Raw genomic sequence first — 24,015 nt, forward strand, 5'->3', positions numbered from 1 at the left:
CTGTAGTGTAACTAACAAAGCAGGCCAAAGGCGTGCAGAAACGCGACCAGCATGACATTTCTTCAAGCGGTAAGTGCCACTATCGTCTGCTGCACCATTCTCTTGGAATCTCAGGTGCATAAGTGTTATATTTGCATATTTCATCTGTGCCGGAAGGTGTGTTCTATTAGACGTGTACGTGCGTTGATATTTTGGGAGTCCAGGTACGCAAACGGCTATGTCGGTTTATCACGTGATACGTGTGTTGCAATGGGAACAAGCAAATAGGCGTGTGAAGTGTATTAATATCCGTTTGTGTAAGCGTGAATGAATTTCAAAAGCTGACGGAGTTTGTTGGATCTTATAATGTTTGTAAAAAATAGGTTTGGAAATATTTTCTTCTGAACTCAAATCATTTTTTTAAACCGTTCACTGACGCCGGTCGGTGTTAGCTTCAAATATTATTATCCAAAATCAAAGAAAACTTAGACAAAAGGATGTTACTGTTACTGTTTCTCAAAGGTATGGAAATCAGACTCGTGTTTGAAACCTATTGAAAGACTGATATCAAAACCCAAACCATGGACGTTATTGCGATCTATTGTGTTTCAACATATTATCCTTTATTGAAAAAATAACCTTTTGTACGTACTTTTGGTATGGATAATGACTTGTAAGACAAGTGGTTCATCGATAAAATATTGTGCTTCAATTTTAACACCGATTGTGACTAACTCATGTTAATTTTTTGAACCATTGCTTTTTTCATTGCTATCAACAAAATCATTAGCAAAAAACTACATCGTGATTTCGCATATATGCTTACGTCCATCTCAATCGAACACTTTTCCTCTTTAAACAAACAGCAATTATCCACAGTAACCCATCATCAACCGTCCCGCCTTCGGATGTGATATTGAAGCCGGACTCTCTTTAACTCCTCGTACTTTTTGTTGGCTCACTCACGTTGTGAGGCCCTCTGACACTTTGTTTTTGCGTCACTCTGCTTAAATTGTTCCTTCGCAAGTGGTGTACGCTTGCACGCCGGCAAATATTGAACACTCATCCTGTATTCTTCCGAATTGCTACTACTTATAAACGCCGTGCATTACTGGCGTTTATCTGGCCGCGCGTAACTTTAGCGGAGGTTTGTGCGGACCTTAACCTGATTGAGGAAGCAACTTAACCTCAATTGCCATCGAATGTGTAAGCCTTCCCACTCGACATGAAGAAGCGAAAATCAAAGCCCTCAAGAATGACGCCAATCGGGCATGGTTCCAAATGGAATCTCTTCTCCCGCATTAGTACGAAGATTTTTGTCAAATTTCCAATCAAGATTTTCATCATAGAATATGATCTGAAATACCATATGGATATTTACTAGTTTGGCATCATCATCAAACCTAGTTTGGCAAATCAAAAATTCAAGTTTTACCTCGTGCTCCGTTCGCCTCTTCTCTTTTATGTGTGATCAACACGAGCAATGTCGACTCAACGGTTCAACGACCAAACAAAGCACTTCATGTAGTGCGCACAATTCAAGGTAACACATTTCGGGGGTCTCCGAGCACTAATGATTGGGAGAGCAAAAAACTCAATAATCTACGAATTCACCTGATCGAGTACAAGATTAAATAAAACCTTCGAGACGGCGATGCTGTCGAATGTGGTGCCTCATCAAGAGCGTGGACGCCACACGATCGCGCGCAATGATCGATGATCTTTCAATGTACCCTCCCATTATGGCTGTTGGGCAACATGCGCCGGCTCCTGCTTGAAACCAAATTGCACAAACAATGCTCAAGAGCTCGTCGAGAAGTGCAACGCGTCGGGTATTGTTCAGTCAGTAGTCAATTTTCAACCAATTTACCAGCTCGGGTCATCAATATTGGACTCGCGACGATGAAGCAATCAGTGGCCCGTGCAAATGATGCACTACGAGCCCCGCTTGCTACAATCTCATTGCCAAATAACTGCAAGTTTCAAAGGGAATATGATAATAGCCGAAGTATTATCAAATTGTGTGCACGGGAAATCGAAGTAATATCCGGTTCTTTCAACCACTTCATCATTTTGTCTATTTGCTCTGACGAGCTTCGGCACACATGGCAGTTGAAACTTGTAAATTGCTTGTTTCTATAAGCAATAAATCAAATTTGGCCACTAGTTCCGGGAGTGATTTGTTTGAACAGCTAAACGTCTAGACAATAACTCAACAAACTTTGTCAAAAATCGAATAAAAGCGGTTTTCTTCGCTGTGTATTCTAGCGACATTTTCATTTATCATTTACTAACTTGTCTTTTGTTTTAATGTTTTCACTACTAGCTCGAAAAATCCTCAGCGGTGGAACTTTACACGTACATTACCCTGTTGTTGATATGTGTTCTACTCTACATCTTCTCGGATTATCTGAAAATATGCACGCTTGCGTTCCGGCTACCGGGTCCAACCGCATACCCTGTCATCGGAAATTGCTTGGAAATTGCCAAAAAAGATCGTAAGTGTCACTCTTTTGCAAGTTTAGCTTCCCAACGATCTGCTAATTGTCTCGATCTCTCCACAAACGCGTAGTGATCTCACGAGAGATGTCAGAAGCTTACAAAAACTATGGCCCGTTGGCGCGCGTTTGGATATTCGTCTTCCCGATGTTCGTGGTGTTCGATCCAAACGACCTCAAGGTGATCCTGTCCTCGAAGAAGCACACCAACAAGTCTATGTTTTACAAGCTACTCCACAATTTTCTCGGTCGGGGGCTTATCACCAGCAGCGGTACGTAGCTACTGGGATGTGCTGTCAATTTCCCCATTGTAATATGCGAAATGTAAATTTACAGGACACAAATGGAGCTCGCATCGCAAACTGATTCAGCCGTCCTTCAGTATTGCGATTCTCGAGAAGTTCATAGATACATTTACTGATAGCGCATCGTCGCTCGTTGACAAACTCCCCAAGGAGGAAACCATCCTTAATGTCACCGAATATGTGAACAACTGTGTGCTCGACATTCTCAATGGTACATTCTTTTGGTCATTTTGCTTGATTCGAATTGCCCATTTAAATACCATTTTTCCTCAATCCCCACAGAGGCCGTTCTGGGAGTTCCGGTGAAGGCAGTGGACAAAAAGGAGATGGAGAAATCGCCTTTCAGGCAGTGCGTACTTGAATTTGTGTCAACTCTAAAATAATAGCCAATAATGCAACAATTATCCCGTTTCTCTACCTCACAGAGGCAAAGTCGTCGCCCCGTATCGCATCACACATCCCTGGCTTCTGTTTAACTCCATCTACAAGCTCACCGATGCAGCAACGGCCGAATTGAACCAAAAGAAGCAATTGGATGATTTTTCAAGAAATGTAAGTAGCCGGAAAGGAAATCAATCGTTTTTTATAGCTTCGTACATCTCTCTATATCCATGAATCTCGATTTCCCCGCAGATGATACGTCGACGACGCGAAATATTGAAAACGCTCTCGGCTACGGATAGACGCTGTCTACTGGATTTCATGATCGAAATCTCGAACGAAAACCCCGAATTCACGGAGGACGACATCATCGATGAAGCATGCACATTCATGTTAGCGGTTAGTACCACGATCGGTGTATGAAATCAACTCACAGGTGTACTCAAATATATATTCCACAACCTACTCAGGGTCAAGATTCGGTCGGTGCCGCCATCGCCTTTACGTTGTTCCTGCTCGCGCGTCATCAAGACCATCAAGCCCGGTGCTATGAAGAGATCCAACGGCATATCGGTCTCGACAACTCGAAGATGCCCACGGCCGAGAGTATCCGCGAACTGCGCCATCTCGAGGCGTGCATCAAAGAGAGCCTCCGTCTTTATCCAAGCGTACCGCTGATGGCACGCAAAATCGGCGAAGATGTACGAGTGGACAAGTACAACCTCCCAGCCGGTACGGAGATCCTTATTCTGCCGTACGCCACCCACCGGCTCGAACACATTTATCCCGACCCGGAACGGTTTGATCCGGAACGGTTCGGGGACGGTGCACCACACCAGAACCCGTACGCCTTCCTTCCGTTCAGTGCGGGACCACGAAACTGCATTGGGTACAAATTTGCGTACATCGAAATGAAGACGGTTATCTCGCGGGTGTTGCAAAATTTCCACCTAACACCAGCACCGGGCAAGGAGCAGGTAGAGCCCATCTTCCGCATGACCTTGCGAGCAAAGGGTGGCCTGTGGGTGAAACTGACACCAAGAAATCCGGTCGCATAGTCGCGACATAGCGGGTGTACTCCGGCTAGTGTGTAAAAGTAACGTTACTGGTAAGGGATACAAATAAATTATGTGACCTTAGTATTACGAGCGAGAGCAGCATTTTCTTTCGTCTCAGGGAAACAACCCACGAATGGTTCGTTGTGGGTCCTAGAAGGTATCCAAAGCTACATTTTGAACTTTATTGTCCATCACAGAACAGCTCGAGAGTGATTGTTGGGCATTGCTATAAAAAATAAATAAGGCAAAAAAGCCCGTACGAAATTCAGCACAGCGTTGGCAAGTATTGTGGATTCTATCAAGAGAACAGATTGTGCTCGGGAAAAGTTTCCCAAAAGAGTGTTTCCCCGAAGGGCCGTGTCTCAGTCTGTCTAGTAAGTTGGAACGATTTTTCAGCTACGGGCGGCTTTGGTTTGGTCAAAAGTACACGATCAGTTTATCGTCTACCGACATGTCCTCCGTGCAGGTGTTCTATAAAACAAAGAAAGTGTCACTTCAGCGATTTAACTTTGCTAGACATTTCCCGTTCCATGTTCCTTACGTTACCTTTTCATCATACTTCTCTTGCCAGTGCAAAAGTAAATGGTTCAGGTTTTGTCCTGCAAGCTCCTCTCGATCCAACGCCCTCATGTTGTGCACTCTTCGGGGATTTTCTGCAGGACGAGAATAAGTTCAATCAATGTTAGTTTACCGATACGGGAAGGTCACGGCACTACACTACCTGTTTCGTTGTCGATAAAGTCTTGATTGTCGCTACCCAGCGTGGATGAAGCGGCACAATCCGTGAGCCTCGCATTACCGTGCACGGACGTCCGTTCCAACATGCGTTGTTCAGGACGTTGCAGCAGGAACCGGCTGGAGTCGACACCATGCTTCAAGGTTGGTACACCACCAGGTACAACGCCACCATGCCCAACTATCTGTTCAGCGGACGAAATCTTCCGCTTTCGACGTCGATAAACACAGCGGATGAAGCCACCGATCACCAGCAGTCCGAGTGCGCATGCAACAACGATATTGACGATGAGCAGGTTGGACGTGAGTGATGCACTATCAGGACGAAGCTTAACTACCACCGGTACGGTTGCCGATTTCTGAGGTGTGCCAGAGTCGGTGACGGTTGCTAGGAGACGCATCGCCACTGGCAGGTCGGTGCGGTTTGATACTAGCCACAGGTTGCCATAGGGATCAACACGGAACAGGTTGCTATAGTTACCCTTCAGTACGAACGACAGCTCGTCCGTGCGGTCTCCATCGGCTGCTTCGATTCGTCCCACCAACATTGGCAGTGGCTGGCTTTGGGGCAGGTGTTCGATGACGAAAGAATAGAACGGCTTTCGAAAACGGGGTTCCCATACGTTGGCCGGCAGGACATCGATGACGACATTCGTCGTTACATTACTTCCCCGACCATCGTTCGACTCGACCGCGAACGAAAACTGTGGAGTTCTCCGAAAGCTGAGTGGCTTCGCTAGAATTATCTCGCCCGCTGGTCCTACACGAAACTGATCCTGTACCACTGGAGATCCTGCAATAGTGTAGCGAACCTGCGCATCCGAGCGACCTCCGGAAACGGCTGGTCCAGCCAACTGAGATATCTTTACGCCCGGTTTGGCGTCCTCTCGTACTGTAGCGTAAAACGTGCCACGAACGAACTCTGCGCCTCCAACAACCGGCTGGACGCTGAGGGTACTTTGGGATGCATCAGTTCCTTTCGGTGGGGCTAGGACCACCGTAGTTAGCGCGTATCGATCAGGATTGTCGACTTGTGTCGCCTTCACGACGATGGTTCGCGAATAACGAGCCTGCGCGGGTGTCAAGGCACGTGTCAATCGAATACCGCCACTAACAGGATGTATTTCAAAGCTCGCATCGTCCTCGGATCCATTGGAGGATACGATCGAGTAACGGATATCAGCCTGTATGCCACGATCCTGATCTTCGGCACGAATCGATTCGGGGGTGATTTTTATGTCACCCTTTTCCATCGACAGCTGACCATAATATACGTCCCTGTCGAACTTTGGATTCTGATCGTCCGAGTCAAGAACGCGAATCGTTACGAATGTGTCAGAGTACTTTGGTGGCTTTCCTTGGTCCTGAGCGCGTATCTTCACTGTGAAATTCTGCACGAGCTCGTAATCGATGTACTTCTTCAGCACCAACGTGCCCTCTAATGGCGTTACGAAAGCCACGTACTCGGAATACGGTCCGGGCAGCGTTTGATACTCCACTGTCGAATACGGTCCGGGCTGATCAAGATCATGTGCCCGAATACCCTGCAGAATTCTACGCATGTAAGGCACATATTAGTATTAACGATCAAATGCCACAGCTAGGAAAGCTCTCACCTTGTGCCGATTACGGTCACCTCCGACAGGTTCAACTTGTAGGGAGCCCCAATCCAGGTGGGTGCATTGTCGTTTACATCCGTAACTCGAATATTCACCGGTATGATAATGCCCTGTGCAACAAAACAACAAATAGCTCAGGAAAAGCTGGAAGATCCTATGGTCGCAGCACTCTTACCGCATCGTCAGAGAACTTTCTTTCGCAGATCACATTCACAAACACGGCCGATGGGCCAATCAGCCCTTCCTTGTCCAGGGGCTTTGCGACTATCAAATCCTTCGTCCCCGGCGCTATGTACACCGGGGAGTCCTTTTCGCGCAGCGTCAGCGCAATGTCTTTTCCCGGGTCACCCAGTACGCGCAGGCTACCAACCACCGAGCCGACGGTAATGTCTTCATTCGCGAAGAAATTAACCGCGGATCCTCCGCCGTCGAGATAGCACCGGTTGTCTAGTAATTGTCCGTTGGCTTTACGCAGCAAGAAGAGTGAATGAAAATTTTACATAAATCAGATGGAGTACTCGACAAAAGATTATGTAGAAGGATTTCAAGTTTTTCTTTCTGCGCTTTGCTTCACTAACAGCTCCAACATTTTTCTCGGATTAGATTCTCTGAAAACCAAGACTACTTACCAACGATTAAAATTAAACAACAAATCAATACTGATAGCAAACACTTTAGCACCATGTTTATTCACTTGCTGCTGGCCTGAAATCAACAAATGTTTTTTTATGGTATCTCTTCATTTGATGCAATAGCAATAGACAAAATGTGTGATATTCCTTTACAATAGTTAATTTTGTATATTTTATAAAAATGTAAAACCATTCGTCCATTTTATTTTAATATTTTGTGTATATTTTGTGCACATGTTAGTTGAAAACAAACATATAATTACAATCTTTAGCAAGGTAAGGTTTTAAAGGTTCCTCGCTTATCGTGTATTGAAGTCTCTGCTTCTATCAAGGGTAACCCCATCGTTACGGCGCTTATAAGGACAAACAAATCGCAAAAATTGTATTTACACAAATCAAATTTTTGTGTTGTTTAGAGTAAAGGTTAAAATTGTGTTATTAGTTCAATCCTGTTTTAAATTATGTCCAAGAAAAATACTAATTATATTCAATTAAACACATTTTCACATTTTTCGTTCTAGCATGTACCAACAGCGCGCTCTCATAATTATTCGGCTCCTAAACGCCTTTCAAAGTTCTCTACCACCGTTCATTAAATCGAATATTTGCCCTCGAAAGATGCACCTCCCACAACAGCCGGAGCTTCGGTTGATCACTAAATCTTTATAATCATTTCCTTCTATTCACATTACTATCGAGCATCTAAGTAATACATGGAACTGAACAAAAATTACAAAACACTCTTACACCATTTCTTGAGACCCTTGATACAAGCCAGGTGTCTTTCCGCTTCGTTTATTTACAGTTTTACGTCTTGCGCAAACAAGTAACGCCATGAGCACTGCAACAGCTTACCTTGGGAGGAAAATTTACAAAACTCGCCAGAAATATGTTCGCCATTCAATTCTACACCTGTTCTCGAGTTACATCCAGCACGTCTGGGATAACAATCAAGCACATAGCTGCACTAATTGTAATGTTTTTGTTTATCAGAAGAATGAAAAGAAAAATTATGGTTCAAGGAAGTAGGTGTAAAGTTTTTTTATGTTTTAGAAAGTATTTTCTTCAGTTGCTGCTGGAAAGGTTAGCTCAGAGCATATTTTTGAGACCTCTATGTTTCAATCTGGTTTGAAACCAAGGTAGGCTTTACATTATATTGTGGAAATATGTTTCTTCAAAAAACTTGCTCAAAAAAATATTTAGTTAATAATATTTATTTATTTTTGTGGCTTTAAATTTATCGTAATAAACTATCACATATAATCTAGGATGCACGTAATGTAATGCAATGCATACTGCTTAAAATTTGGCATAAAGAATAAAATAAATTATTTTTATTTTCTTTGGTAAAAAACTCGAACGATAAATAATTTTCCTACTATGTATACAATAAGCAAAAAACTAAAGGATAGTTGGTCTTCTCATAGTTAGGTTTAGTTGGTCTTTGCAGCGCATAGGTAAGATCAATATTTGTATGTTAATCTTTATCGTATCAAATTAAAATTTATTAGAACATTGACGATAAATATTTATTGTTTTTTAAGTTAATTTTCACATTTCAAACGCATTCGATATGATCGTTTTATACCATATGCATACTTTCAGGCGTTTAACGAAAAATCACGATCACTCTTACCGAGTTTCTCTTTTGTAGACAAATGTAAATTAAATTATGATACTCTTGATTGCAATTGTATTGATTCATTGCTATTATACTATAATACTATAAAAAATACTGTTGTAATATTTGGGCATAGATGCAACAGAACATGACCATGAAACAGAATGAAAGCAGATAGAGCAAACAATTTTCAATAGAACTAAAACTCAATGGAACTATAGTATAACAAGAGAATTATTGAAAATTTTTGAAAATATGTTCATAACTGTTTCAAATACATTGACAGCACATAAACAGGGCTGCTGCGCAGCGCCAGCGATGAGCTACATTTTTTTGTCTAAAATATATACGTTTCAAACCATATGCTGTGAATGTGCTACAGTAGTGTTGTTGATCTTCAAAGATCTGCTTTTGTTTTCTCATTTTTCCTTTCCCAAGATAGCTGTACATTTTCACTGACCTATAGCTGAGTGTAAAAAAAGTGGTACTAAGCCCCCTCCTCAGTATAATTTAGTTCCAGCCCCGAATATTTTTGGGCAGAAAAGAAAATGTTTACCTATGCTTGAAGCGCTCTCGCTATCTCCTTTTCCCGTTCGCTGGCGCTATCCATTGCATCCCTTCCCTTGAGTGTTGCTCATCGATTGTCTTCGCCTTGCTTCTTCTCGAACACCGCATCTCGCTCGCTCGTTTCGGCTCTAATCAAACTCCTCTTTGCCGTCCGTTTCTCTAGAGGTCTGTCCCCTCCTTTCGACACGCTTGCAGCGGCCGTGTCAACTGCATAAGTCAAGTGGCCGGGATTCGTCGCTTAATGGTCATAGAAATCGTTCGTTGCGTTAGCTAACTTTCACCATTACATAAAGCCACGGCGGCACTGTCGTCGTCACAGGCTCGTCGCAGATGCGTTGAAGTCAAACAGGAACGCACAGTCGATCAGGTGGGCAGTGGCCAATCCAAACCAGCCGAACGACGGGAACGTGCACCCGAACACCACGAAAAGCGGAACCACGGCAACTACGCAACCACAGGCCCAACCAGTGCGCTTCGTCAGCAAAAATCGATGCTTGTTGATCGTGGTGTGTTTCCCTGTATACGATCGCCAAAGATAGACGCATTCAGATCGACCAGGGACCAACGGCGCGTGGCAATCTTAGATCATTCGTTCATTCCGCATCTGTGCTCGCTAGGGGGTGCGTGTCTCAAGAGTGCGTCCGAAACTCTCATCTTAGGGCAGTTTCCATCGGACCGAACGTGAAACATAACGCGCTAGCCTTCCGATCGGTGCACATTTGAGAGGAACAAGTGCAGTCTACAAAAACAGTCAGGATGGCTAGTGAAGTGCAAAACTTTTACAGGAACAAGTATGTCTTCCTCACTGGTGGTACGGGATTTCTGGGCGTTGCTATCATCGATAAGATACTGCGTTCCGCACCGGAGGTAAGTGTCTCCAAGTGATCGTCATCAAAAACGAACCTAGGGAACAACCGCAAATGAGTAAAACAACTGCATTAGCCTGTTAGCTTCGCTCGGATTTAATTTATTCATTAACGGAAATAGTTCATTACTCATTGCGATAATCAAGTGTGATTTGACGATCGTTGTCGATCGACGAATCGAGTGAGTTGTATATACATTAGATAACAACTTCACCGCCATATACGCCATCGCTCTCGGAGATGCTCACGTAAGATCGCTGCTCTGCATATATCTGCCCACAAACGGATCGATCTATCTTCCAAAAAAAGGCAAAAGGCGTTTCAAAAAACCTATTATTACGTACTTTACATTGCCGCTTATTTTGTCTCTTTCGCACCCAAGTTTTTCTCTCTCGCAATTGACAACAAACGTATTGCAATATGACGTCAATAGTGTCCGTTGTTTGCCATCCAGCGATCGATCCTCGGATGAGTCCCACTTCTCCCCTCCGCTCTTCGATGAAATCCCTCCCCACTCAAGTGGACCTCATGGGGTGCGATCACACAATGAATCTCACATTGGGCATTTTGTAATTCAACGGTCAAAGCGAATCTAATTCGCTTAAGTTTCGTTCGCGGTCTACGTCACATGTGGCATAACGCAGCATTACCACTTTTTCACACCGACGATCTGAATCGAACGATCATGCCGTGACTTGACGCACGTTTTCGAAACCAGCGTCTGCGTCGTTTGCTCTGGGGTGTTTCAGTCTGCGTGTTTGTTTTTTTAACTTCTCCTTGAAGCGAGTATCTGGATGCTCGGTTCCTTGTTCCGTGTTGCTTCCTTTTCTTCTCGACCTTGAATTAACGCCGGCTCAATACAGCGTAGTGCGCAATGCTGCTAAACTTGTTCCGAAGTGCACCAAGTAAACAAAAAAGAGCATGATTCACCCCACCATCCTATCCCCACCCTCATTAGGAGTACCATTGCATTTACCACTTCACTGGAGACGGTAAAGATATGCACGAACGCCCAATAAACCTTCCGCGCTGGTGTTATTATTATATTTTGCCGGCATTGGCGTTGGTGAGGATTGTTTCTTTCTTTTCTCCCATTAACCATATCCGACGTAACATGTTTCCATCAAGGAAAGTTACTTTCAAAAGCGGCTATACTGTTATACTAATCGGTGTCATGCTTCTTTGAAATAAAAACCATCGTGATCGTGACCGTTTTCATGCTCCAAAAGTATAATGTAATAAACGATTCATTTATGGATCTATTAACATACTATTAAAATGCATTGAATAGAAGAAATATTTAATGTGAGCTTCAGTGTCTTCCGGAAGCGACAAATCAACTTATTTTAGTAATGTCTGCTATAGACCTCTGGTTGACCTATTTTCCAGCACAGAAAATCGGAAATGTTCACAGTAACGAATTTTGTTTTCCCGGCAGGTGGCAGGAATCTACCTCTTGATGCGCCCGAAAAAAGGGAAATCTATCCAGGAAAGACTGCAGGATCTCACGAAAAACTCAGTAAGCTTGAAACTATGCGGTAGTACTTTGTGCGCCACCAACTCACACGTTGTTTGCTGTAAAAACTCTATTGCTAGGTATTTGAGCAGCTACATGAGATGCAATCGGCCGACATCTTCAAAAAGCTCATACCAGTGGCAGGTGATGTCGGGGAACCCTTCCTTGGCCTCTCAAACGAAGATCAGGCGATGATCGTGGAGCATACCAATGTCGTTATCCACTCGGCTGCCACACTCGACTTCCAAGCAACACTTAGGCCGACGGTGAACATCAATTTGCTTGGAACGAAACGCGTGCTGGAATTGTGCACGCGCATGAGAAACCTCAAGGTAATTGGTCACCGTTTTCGGATCACGTGAGGCATGGCTTAAACTGATATCTAATCTTCTGTGCAGAGTATGATCCACGTGTCGAGCGCGTATGTCAACTCGTACCTCACGGAAGCAGAAGAGAAGCTTTATCCTTGCACGGAAACTGCACAGAAGGTGGTCGATCTAGTGGACACTCTGAATGATGCAGCCCTTGACGAGCTCTTGCCAAAGTAAGGAACAAACGAGAACGGAATTTTCAAGTACGATTACCCAACTCGCGCTTATTTTCAGACTGCTGAAAGATCACCCAAATGCATACACGTTCACGAAACAACTGGCCGAACACGAGGTCAACCAGCACGCGGCGCAGTTTCCTTGTGCCATTATTAGACCTAGCATGAGTAAGATACGATTGGTTTTCAACGTCTTTACTATGATAGTTCCTAATGTTCATTTTTTTTGCTCAGTTACCGGCGCCTGGAAGGAACCAACACCGGGTTGGACTATTTCGAAAAACGGTCCGCAAGGTTTCCTCATGGGAGCATCCAAGGGTGTTATTCGTCGTCTCCCAGTCGGGGTAGACTTGGTGTATGACTACATTCCGGTTGACGCAGTTGTTAATCAAACGCTTGCACTGGGATGGTACATGGGCACCAATAGGTAGGAAGAGCGAAATCGATACACGACACCATTTGAACTAAATTTGAGCATTTCTAATTTGTGTGCAGCTTCCGGGAGGTGAAAGTATTCCACTGTACCACCAGCACGTCGAACCCCTTCAAGTGGCGCTCGGTGGTTGATCAGATGAACGATTATCTTCACAAGTATCCGCTGAAATCGGCTATTTGGTAAGTGGCGAGATTGGCAGATAGCTCATCCTAATTGCAATCAAATTGTAATTTAAACTTCTTGTAACGCAGGTATCCACGATTGAAGTTCGTATCCAGTCTGTTTACATACAAACTTGCCTCGCTTTTTGTCCATATCTTGCCTGCCTTGGTGTTGGATTTCGTGCTCAAAGCAACCGGTGGTCGGCCAATGTACGTACATATTATATTTTCTTCATATTTTAAGTCTTTTTTCATCTATAATTTTTGATGAATTCTGTACTCCTTTTTCTTCAGGCTGATGCGACTTCACACGAATGTTTGGGATTCGTTGAACCGATTGGAAAAGTTTATCTTTACCGAATGGAAGTATCACAATCCAGCCACGCAACAGCTTGCCCAGTCCTTACCAGAAAAGGATAAAAATCTGTTCAACTTCAACGTGTCCGAACTACAGTGGCCCGAGTACTTCGTTCACCTTACGCAAGGTGTTCGACGGTACCTGAATAACGAGCATCCCAAGACACTCGATGCTGCCCGTAAAAAGGATAAAGTGTAAGGCAACATCAAATACTTGCAAATTGGAATCAATCGCAATTTACTCGTCTCTTCTTTTGCAGGTTGTTCGTGGTGGATCTTGTTTTCCAAGTTCTAATATTTTCGTTATTCGGTTGGCTGGTAGCCACGGTGCTCGGATCATCCTGTAGTTCGTTTTGGATCTACGGAGGTATCAGCTATCTGCTGTTCAATCTGCTCTAAATCGAAACAGTTCGGATACTGCGCATGCATTTTGTTGACCAAATCTTTACACATTTATATTCTTTTTACCATCTTTTACTTCAACATGTGTCGTCAAAGAGCGAATACGTAATGTTAATTTCTCTTGGATTCTTTCGATAGTTAGTTCCCTTACCTCATTTACTAAACAGCGTTAGGAGCCGACGCGAATAGAGAAGTTTCCTCAGACAAAATAAGGTTCTTGTATTTTGCTAATGATATGTTGTAGGTTTAAGCGATGATAGTAAGTCTATTTCTTTTGTTTGGTTTTGTGGTTGAGGACGTCGGAACGCTGACAGGATAAACATTAAGTCAATAAAAAAATACTTTAAAAACAAAGATCGAAACATAATTCTACTTTAAAGAAAACATGAACACATACAAAAGATTTTATTTACATGAAAATTGTATAAACAAGATCGTACAAAATACAAAACACGTTCGCGATCGTGTTTCTGAACAAACAAAAATGTCCAATTAGCGCCAAACAAACTACCAGCTGTTGTTTGGAGATCACGTTTTCTTCGTACTGAAGGGCTAACTGACTGACACGCAACAAACCCATTGAAACCATCGTGAGCCATTCAGATGCAATTCGCTTCTCAATTCCATCGAAATTTGGGAAACTCAACAGTTTTAAAATTGAATCACACTAATCGTTTCAAACGCAAGCTGCGCATTTCTGCTCTTTCTTACAGCATTTTTTTGTATAACAGGTATAATCGTTTTTCAAACGAAAATTGCTATAAGTCATGTACGCGAGCTTCACAAGTGCTTTTTCTGCTCCTTTTTAAGAAAAAAATCCTCCAAAGTTGGATTCGATAAGCCATGTGAATTTTCAGCTTGCTGTTCTCTTTATGCAACGTAACTGTACTCATCTCCCGAGTTAGGCGTTCGTTCGATGTACTGCTTGTCGATCAACGACTCGATGCACTTCTTAATCATGGACACATTCGGTGCAAAGCTGACCTTGGATTGAGAAAGAATCTGCCAAGCAAATACCAAATAGATACATAGTCAATAAATAGATAATAGATAATGCCTATTATTGTACTTACCTCTTGTATAAGGGCATTATGGCGTAGCACTTTTCGAGATTTCATGATGCGCACTATTGCAGCTTGCAAGTACATCTTTCGATCCTCATCAACGGCATTCATAGTGTGTTCGACCTACATCAATGAGAGCGCAGAGAAAAATGTCACAGTCATGTTTCGGCATGTACGCAAACCCTCCAATTTATGCTTACCTCCTGTGGTGTTTCCTTCTGCAAATTGGTAGTTATTTTGAATTTGGTTCGCTTGTTATTGTAATTCATATTGATGCTAACTTCTGTATCGTCGTTCATTTTCTGAAACAAAGAGATATATTATCAGACAATTTATTCCATTTTCAACCACTTCAAGTAGCTCATCCTCACCTCTTCGTTGAGCAACAGAATTTTTGCCTCTACCAAACTCTGCAGATGTCGCTGGAATATTTCCTGTTGGAGTTGCAGCGACGTCTGCAGTTCCTTGCATGTATACTTATCCGTGTTCTCGAACATTAGCAGTATTGCCATTTGGTAGGTCTGCATTGTAACGATGTAGTTGCGTTTTTCAAACGATAGTTTCATCTCACCATGGCACAAATGCAGAAGCCAAGTCAGTTTACGACCGCTAAAGTTGATATGGTAGAACTTTTCGAACAAGCGAATCGACTTTTCAAACTCCTGCGGTATGGCGAACGAAGCAACCGCCTGTGTTGGTCCCAGAGGCCACGCACCAGCCTGTAGAACCTTGACGGTGAAATTTATACCTGTAACAACATCCAGCGAAAATCCATTAATATCTTATATACCTGAGAACCTTACGAAGCTATCCCTACCAGTCTCAAGTTCATTGTCGTTTAGATATTTGCTAAACTTCGCGTTCAAATCCGTCGAAACGGATATGTCGGTAAACATGCGATGTAGCTTGTTAGTGAATTCGTAGCCACACGCTTGTTTAAGTTTGTTGATCATAAGCTCTTCGGCGTCCATGCTTTGCGACTGCTCGTGAATCAATCTGAAGCGAAAAGAGTACACATAAAATCTTATATTTCTGCGCAATTGAATTGGTTGGTATAGAATGTTTGCGCTTACCGTTTCGCCAGCATGCGGCTGTAGAACTTTTGATACACATCTTTATCTTCAATATACTTGAAGATGATGATGCTGCGCGTCAGTTTCTGATCGATTTCACCCTCAGTTGTTTTCGATTTTTTCAGTAAACTATCACAGTATTTAGCGACCAGCTCGGCGCTACGACACACCTGGTTATTGCTGTGCTTTTCATTGATGATACGAGCGCAAGCCTTATCGAGAGCCCCTAGAAACAGTGGATCAGATTTGAACGTACTGTGAATCAGTTCCTCGTACTTCCGGTGGACGTCGAGCATATTTTCGACAAACTGTATATGAACCTGCAATTGAAGTACCATTTGATGAGTGATGATGAAAATAACATCTTTCGGCAAACTGCTTACCGAGTCTCCCTTCATACAGGCAATCGTTTTTTTGCCTTGCTCTTTAATGTGCTCTAGGAACACGTCGATCAGTCGCTTCAACCCGTCCGTGACTGGTTTGAGAAGTATGTAAAGATTTCTTAGATCTGCGATCCTTTCGTTTGCTACCATTTCCTTGCACTCAGAATATAGAAAATTCATATGCTTAGTCACCATTTCCTCTTCGCATACCTTGCGCAGTTTAGGGACGGAGCTGAAAAATACGAATTGGTCAACAACGATGGTTTTATTATATTACACAAATGTCTCATTAATATCCTGTAATCAAGGACGGATCATCCTAAGCGAGAACTAAGCAACCGCTTCCAGCAACAAGAAGTCCTGAGAAGAGTTGGGCCTCAAGCAACAAATTCTGTCTTAAGCTTGCAGGACCCCTTGACTGAAGCGGTTGGAATTTCAATATGGGGTGATCCGTGACTGTAATAATTAGACCTACCTGGCATGAAGGTAAATGTTTGCCAGTTTCTCTTCCTCATCGAACTTCTTTATTATCCTTTCCATATACTGACTTACGCTGCATACCTACAAGCAAAAATAACGATCCATTAAGGAACCATGTTTTACCGTACGCGATATTTAGTGCATAATACCTGCAGTAGTTCACTAGCAACGATGCGGAAGTTTTCCCCGCTTTCCTCCAACATACGCGCTTCAAACAGTTCCTGATACAGGGCTAACGATCCCTTGCGTCGATCCTCTTGAACAGCGACAAAACTCTGGATCACGCCACGTATTATTTCGGTGTTCTTATTATGTTGCCCGGTCGTTTTGTTCGACCTCTCCGCGTTAATACCGCTCAGTATCTGATCGACAAGTTCATTGCCTAGCCGCTGTATCATGTACTGATTCCAGATTTCCAGCTCCAACTCTCCGATTTCCATTTTTTCCTGGTTATCGCTAAGGTGGTTGCACCCATATACTATTTCCGCCTCGTTGTGCTTCTGTTTTTTGATGTACTGATTGTTAAGGTACCTGCCAAAAAATAATGCAAACTCAGATCTCTTCCTGTTTCTAATAAGTTTGAATTCGGAACAGCTTACTGATATAAGTTGTGCAAGTACTGTGAGCCACGGCTATACTCCATCCATGTGTCATAATAACGCGCCAGCAACTGATCTGATGTTGCCGGGGAAGACGAGGAAGTCCCATCGTCGGACATTTTAGCCTTGGAAGCATGATCCGAGTCCGATATTAGAACCCGTTGTAGCAGCAGTTCTTGCACATGATTTTCTAGAAATGCTTTTGTTTCCAAGTACAACCGATCGGCCAACGGTTCCGGAAGAGCAACACAAATTGCGTACACATCACTATGAGGGGTAATAAACAACGAATAAAAAAATGTACCAAAAGCTTCTCGAACAAAACACCATCGAAGAACACAAAGACGCTGCAGTAAACTGCCCAATCGGAGCATTTGTCGCAGCAGTTGCCGGTCAATTCGTGTTCATACGACCGTGGCCTAGATTGTGTACATTCTCCAACTAGAGCGAGTGGGATGCTTACTCAAACCGATCATTCCAAACACTGCGTCTTACGCTCTTCAGCGTGATCACCTGATGTACCGTTTCCCGGAGCCCTTTCCAAATTTCATCAAATTCTATTTTCTTCGGTTTCAGCGACATTCCCGTGAGCTGCGAATGGAAATGATAATCTATTTAAAGCGCAAACCTTCTTCCGCTCCTAAGTTTCCAACAGACAGTTCCCATGAGTAAGCGAAATTTTAGCTCAAACATAAACACCGCAATTCTTGCGGACGGAAACGAGCCAAACGCGCTTTCGCACAAGTATACGTACACGAAAACACTCCCTCTAGTCGCACAGTGCAAGCAGGATTCAGTGGACTGCACAAAAATCTAGAATTGACTCCTAGGTAAGATCTATTGCGAATTTAAATGTTTGCACCGTGGTTTCTACCTTGTCTTATAACACCACGAAAATAAAATATGGGGGCAGTGATGCCAAACACCTAAGAATGGATTGTCACTTTGTATGGCATTTTTGACAGTTTGCCTTTGCCTTCTGACATAGTAATTTTGTTCGTGTCGCTTGCATGCAGAAGACTTGATGTAAAGCATACTTTTAAAAAACATGCTTTTGCATGAAAACATCGTTACAACCAAATAAACTTAAAAATGTCTTCGGATTAATTACACTACACCAAATTTGTTCAGCTAAACCCTCACGTGGTTCATGCTTAACATCGTAGTTATTTCCCATTTTTGAGAGAATGGCGCGTATGCGTAAATGTGATAAATAAATCTTAACAATACCACCAACGATTGCGTAATTTAATTACATGTACCACTTGTTGAATGTAGAAGACAAATTAGAGATTTAAACAATATCTACTCTCCTCAAAAGTAATAACAAGCAGGCAGAAAAAGTTCCAATACTTGTACAACGCTGCCTTGCATCATGTAACGCCAACCATAAATTCTATTTTCACAATAATTGTTAAAGCCATGGGCAACGAGTAGTGCAACAAGTTACCGAGCACGGTGGTTGGGTTAGAATTTCTAACCGCCCAAAGACAATCACACAATTCTATGTACGACGAGGGTAAAACTCAATTTTTCTCGTCAATGTGAGAATGAACATGCCCACACGCAAACCAAACCGGAAATCAATTAGATTGTACCAATCACATGGTCCACTGCAAGGACAATCATATACATGCCGTGTCTATACGCTTACCATCCTGCTCCCGTCCTCTCTCATCGTAGGGGCTACACTTAAGGATGCTATATTTGCTCCCCCAAACATGGCCCGATCAATGCAGCAACCACAAAGTAAGTGTAAATCGGTTTCATCAACGCCAACCACACCGTGAGGAACATGCTTTTTACGGTAATTTTCCGTTTGTTTATCAATTTTTAATTGAATTCCAAATCCGTGAGGCACGGGCAGACGGAGGTCATAAGAGGAGGATTCCGCGGCGTGAGCGCCAGTAGCAGCAACAGGACACCGAAGGATTGCTCTCGTATTTGTTCCCCCTACCAATCTGCGGCCACCCTTAGACTCTTCTGTGTGTGTTGGAATCCCATTCGCTCTCTCCCGATGTCCTGCCGTATCTGGTGCGCATGTCCCTCAGGAGTACTACCGTGCTGATGGTGCTTTTCCTGGGGCACTACTGCACAAACAGCAGCCCTGTGTGAACTGGAACGCATCAGCATTTTGTTTGCTGCTCACTCGTAAAAATCCGCACCATCGTCGTCGTCGTCGTCGTCGACGGTCGCATCGGTGATCGGACCATGAAAGAATAGTGTGATCCTAAGCAAGGACAAACGTTAGGGCACATTCGCTCCACAGGTGTAGAAGCGCGTTGGCCTCCCTTTCGTCGCAACACGTCGTGGGTCAGCTTCGTTTCAGGTTCAGTAGCACAGGAACAGGCTTGAAATCGCTGCTAGCGTACCTAGTTGTGCAACCCGTCACAATCCGCGCATCAAGTGTCGCTTTTTTACGACCCTCCACGGGATGTTCTAGAAGCGAAAGGAACTAAACGGTGCGCCATTGGAAAAGAAAAACCCCATTCCAAACGTGAAAGTGATAGTGCTGTGGTCAGTGTGTTGAAGTGCGCCTTCGTTCCCCACCAGTCTCCAGCGCGTGGTTGTCCTGCGAGTGTGAAAACGTATTGTTTTTCCCTAGCTGCAACGACGGCAGGACAAAAAAAACACCCAGAAATACACACGAACACGCACACTGACCCTTCGGTGGGAGCATTTTATCGGTCGGTCATTCGCGCGATCTGCATTAGTCAAAGTCAACCCGCAGTTTCACCTTCCAAACACCAACACCACCACCCTCACAGGGCTCAGGAAGGACTCCCTTATCGGAGGGTGAACACGGTGTGTAATGTGCAACAAATGAATGAGCAGCGGGGGTGGTGCGGTTCAATGTCATCCGTGCTTCATTTAGATCCATCAGCTGCCGCGCATGATACCGCCTCTTGCGACAGCATCGCTTCCGAGAAGTCAGGTCCAGTTAGCGTCACCGTCATTACCAACCGTGGTGGAAAATAAGGGTGAATTCTAAGCCTTCTCACCATCCACCTCCCACGCAAACTCATCCACCCACCCAAGACGGAACCGCGAAGACGCGCCAGAGCAAGGAAGCAGGATCGCTAGGACAGCGCCTGCCAGCGGGGCAGCTTTTACTGCAGGTAAATTTAGCATCAACACAACACAGCGGACGGGACGGGACGGGACAGGATAAAAAAGGACAAAAGCGAAATACAAACAATTTTCACACACGCACACACATACACCGTCGTCGCTCTGCCTCACGGCTTTCGCTCTCCATCTCTCGGTTCGCGTGTCTCTCCGCAAATATGTAAAGCGTTCATCTGTTATCCTTAGAGCGGCACCTCTCTTCCCAAACACACCCAAACGCGCCGAACGTATGTGGGTGAGCGAAAGCACACGTACACACCCACACCGGAAGGTGTGAGCATCGCTACTCATCGGCTAATAATCAGCCAAAAATCGTCGCCGTTCTTCTCCATTTGGGGGGGGAGTTAGCCCTACGCGAGAGCAGTACATAATATACATTTAGCACGGCTCTACCAAAACCAAACCATCATCGCCATCATCGTCATCATCGTCATCATCATCATCTGGGCCACCCATCCTCGCAACCGCGATGGCTTCGGTATCCTTAGTCCTGCTGCGAAGGTGCAAACCACTGTGCCTACCACCGTCAATCCACCGTCGTAAGTTGACCTCATCCAAGGCGCAGGGTTTTTAGGTCGGTAACGGTTGGCTCTTTTTCTCGGCCGCAAAGTTTTGCCCTCTTGCTGGTGGAGCGTGCGCTTGACAGGGGCAAATGTTGACCCCTAAACACCGGCGCTGAGTTGGCCAGAGAAAAAAGGACCGCAAAGAGGGGGGAGCACCGGGATCATCACCCACGGTGGGCCAGGCGAGTTGTTGATTTATTTGCCTCACCGCGCTATAAATAGTATCGGTTACGCTAATACCAGCGTAATATAGTAATAACGATAATAATCAATCATATTTTATTTTCGGCCACAGCGCCCGTTACGCCCACGGCGCGCTCGAGGGTAGTGGCCACATCGTGGCGGTTTTCTAATTCGCTTCTTCTTTCTCCAGTCCTAAGCAACAGGCTGCTGGCGAGGTCCTGTGGCCCTAAGGGTGGCTTTGATTGAAATATACTTTTTACCAGGAAGTTTTGTTTATACGCACACGGCTCATTTTCTCCCCGGACTTGGAAGGGGGCATTTCATTTTCTCTTCTTATTTTCTGCTCCTCCGTCCCGTCCTCGGTGCCGTCTGCGTTATCGATTAAATCACGGCAACATCAACGGCAGTCCCGTGTTCCGAGCAGCATCAGAAGAATGTTTCTGATTCGAAATGAAGCGAAACCCATCGAAGAGTGCGATTTAAGATGGTGGGATTTGCGAACGTCTGGCGAGATACAGACGCGCGTCACGGGAAAATGGAGCCGCCCAGTGGCGCTGACGGGTTTCCCGAACGTGTGGCCTTCCGGTTGCGAGGGTTCGCGAAACGTTCCACGTCCTGCCGGGGATGGGGGATGGGGGGGGGTATCCGGCTTGGTGGCATTTCATCGTCGACGTTTGAAATGAAATCGATTTCTCAAATCGCTGGTTCGAATGATTTCTGCCATTTTCCCAATTGCCACCGGTGCGTTACCGGTGGTGCCGTGCCACAGGAAACCCATGACCCGGCGGATGTTTAAAGTTTACTGATGGCACCCAACGGGCGAAGCCTGATTCACTTGCTACGGTGCAATCGCAAACCGATTCCAATCGCTAATCGGGAAGAACGATGCAAAGAAAAAAAAGAAAAGGAAAACGACATGTATAAATCTTCCCAACCGGCGGGTAAGCTGGTGTAAGAAATCGAAGGATTTGCTCTGCAAATGAGCACGGGCTGTACCATCGGGGTTTCGGCTTAGGTCGACACAGAATACCCGAGGGCTAATCAGCTCAACAAACTATCTCAAATTATTCAACAAGCTTCGCTCGAAACTCGAACCCGGCTTGGTTTTCCAAGGGCAGCTGTACAGCCGCCGACGCAAAACTTAGAATCCGGACGAACCATCCATCCGAAATAATGCTCACCTGCCCGGTTCGTCCGGAAGAGGTCAAGGATGGATCCTTGTATGCTACCGCTGCCAAGCACTCCTTCGCGTCCATCGTGCACGGGAGAGCCACAGGAAAAATACACAGGACATTAGAAGCAACGTCACTATCGACGACGAACCTTGCGTGTGTGTTTTTACATTACTTTCAGCGGGTTCGCTTCGCCTTCTTGTTGGGTTATTACTAACTTTCCGGGGCTCACGGCTCTATATCACGCTATCTGCAACACTATCGCCGTTCACGCCATCCTTTTGTCTCTCTCGCTCACTCTCTCTCTCTCTCTCTCTCTAGCTCTCTCTCGTGGGCGCGCGCTCGTTAATAGAGTGCAGTGAATACTTTAAAAGGGTGGAAAAACACCCACACCCACATATCTCATAACGTAATGCGCATCCCGTGCTAGTTTAATAAATGCATTCCACGAGGATCTCGCGCTCGAAAAGGGCACACGAAAGGGTGCGCGTGGACGGCGCGTGGGATAACCATGTCGGTCCTATCCTAAGGACCGCGCTTCCTGTTTGCCATGGGCTGATGAATGTTGTTTATTAGAAAAGATAGCAGAAGCCCGTGGGGATGCTGGCTGCACTTGAACGTGAGTGTGGCCGTGGCAGGATCTCGACGTACGAGCGTACGTTAGCAACCCTCGTGCCACTCTGGGTGGGTGGTTTTGGATGCTAATCATATCACCATCGAGGGTGCTACCGAGCCGTATGGTAGCCTTCGTTGGGGGCATATAATTCTCTTCCTTGCAGCAGGTTGATTGGTTAACCGTTTGCAACATTGCGCGATTGGGTGTTGCGAGAAAGCCTATAAGTGTAAGATTCCGCGCAACAGATAGTTGAGGTGCATAAATTACGTACCGATGCAAGCCCATTTCTCAGCTCATCCTAACGAATGTGGCAAACCGCGAAACTGTTGTGAAGGTTTAGCTTTTTTTCTAATCGATTTTCCGTACACATGCTTCACATGCCCCCTCCCTGTCCACCGGCCAAGCGCTTCCTCAACCAACAAAAGCAAAACACGCATAACAAGAATTTGTCAACATCTCGGTTTCCTTCCTCGGGGTTTTTTTATCTTCTTTTATTTTTTCGCAACATGTTTTCCTCGCAAAAAATATGACGCCCGTTTTTCTTGCGTTGCCTTTTCTCGGGAGCCGACACCAAGCCCTTGTTATCGTGTTTCTTGCTTGCGATAACCTCCTGCCTCTCCACTCCCAGTGCTCCCACCCTGCTTCTTACCAATATGTTGCAACAAATTTTTCAATATCGCATTACATACAAATTGCTCGGAAATCACATTTGATTTTTATACCTTTTCTTTTCCCTTGGTCCCGGCATTTCCCTGGGCCGAAGGGCAGCGAAAAAAGCACGCAAAAAATCCTTGCACTCCTCTCCCTTGCATGGGCCCGCAGGGAAAGGAAAATATGTCCGCTCATCCCATGCATCAACAGTCGTTGTTAAATGGATGCAAAAAAAAATATGCCTCACGTTTTCCCTGGCGTAACATTAACGTTCTCTCTTTTGCTCATTCACTCACTCGCGCTCTCTCTCTCTCTCTCTCTCTCTCTCTCTCTCTCTCTCTCGTTGAACCGTTGCAGGATCTACGTCATCGCACTATCGGCTCGAGGGGACGCTGCGCTGCGGCGGAATCTAACATTTCAAA

The 24,015-nt window shown here is 44.7% G+C and overlaps 4 protein-coding genes across 4 annotated transcripts; 2 read left to right on the plus strand and 2 right to left on the minus strand.

Moving 5' to 3' along the window:
• On the plus strand, nt 1–4,406 carry LOC128731338 (probable cytochrome P450 4aa1). Its single transcript, XM_053824447.1, has 8 exons — nt 1–69; nt 2,306–2,477; nt 2,552–2,749; nt 2,814–2,993; nt 3,065–3,131; nt 3,208–3,334; nt 3,416–3,562; nt 3,634–4,406. The coding sequence occupies exons 1-8, from the start codon at nt 52–54 to the stop codon at nt 4,219–4,221; spliced, it is 1,497 nt and encodes a 498-aa protein (XP_053680422.1). The 5' UTR covers nt 1–51; the 3' UTR covers nt 4,222–4,406.
• A 232-nt stretch (nt 4,407–4,638) lies between these two features.
• LOC128731335 (cadherin EGF LAG seven-pass G-type receptor 1) lies at nt 4,639–7,259 on the minus strand. Its single transcript, XM_053824445.1, has 6 exons — nt 7,205–7,259; nt 6,751–7,040; nt 6,573–6,685; nt 4,943–6,510; nt 4,768–4,874; nt 4,639–4,692 (listed from the first exon to the last, which is right to left on the minus strand). The coding sequence occupies exons 1-6, from the start codon at nt 7,257–7,259 to the stop codon at nt 4,639–4,641; spliced, it is 2,187 nt and encodes a 728-aa protein (XP_053680420.1).
• A 2,892-nt stretch (nt 7,260–10,151) lies between these two features.
• On the plus strand, nt 10,152–13,867 carry LOC128731336 (putative fatty acyl-CoA reductase CG8306). The gene is made up of 10 exons (XM_053824446.1): nt 10,152–10,262; nt 11,700–11,780; nt 11,858–12,109; nt 12,176–12,321; nt 12,383–12,492; nt 12,559–12,751; nt 12,820–12,939; nt 13,012–13,131; nt 13,216–13,473; nt 13,539–13,867. Exons 1-10 carry the CDS (start codon nt 10,152–10,154, stop codon nt 13,675–13,677), a joined length of 1,530 nt encoding a protein of 509 aa, XP_053680421.1. The 3' UTR covers nt 13,678–13,867.
• Nucleotides 13,868–14,005: 138 nt separating this feature from the next.
• On the minus strand, nt 14,006–17,861 carry LOC128731334 (cullin-2). The gene is made up of 11 exons (XM_053824444.1): nt 17,743–17,861; nt 17,280–17,546; nt 16,830–17,211; nt 16,676–16,761; nt 16,201–16,432; nt 15,818–16,137; nt 15,562–15,740; nt 15,116–15,492; nt 14,945–15,046; nt 14,754–14,867; nt 14,006–14,682 (listed from the first exon to the last, which is right to left on the minus strand). The coding sequence occupies exons 1-11, from the start codon at nt 17,859–17,861 to the stop codon at nt 14,551–14,553; spliced, it is 2,310 nt and encodes a 769-aa protein (XP_053680419.1). The 3' UTR covers nt 14,006–14,550.
• Nucleotides 17,862–24,015: the final 6,154 nt, after the last annotated feature.

Source organism: Anopheles nili, chromosome 2, assembly GCF_943737925.1.
Source record: "Anopheles nili chromosome 2, idAnoNiliSN_F5_01, whole genome shotgun sequence".
Taxonomy (NCBI): Eukaryota; Metazoa; Arthropoda; class Insecta; order Diptera; family Culicidae; genus Anopheles; species Anopheles nili.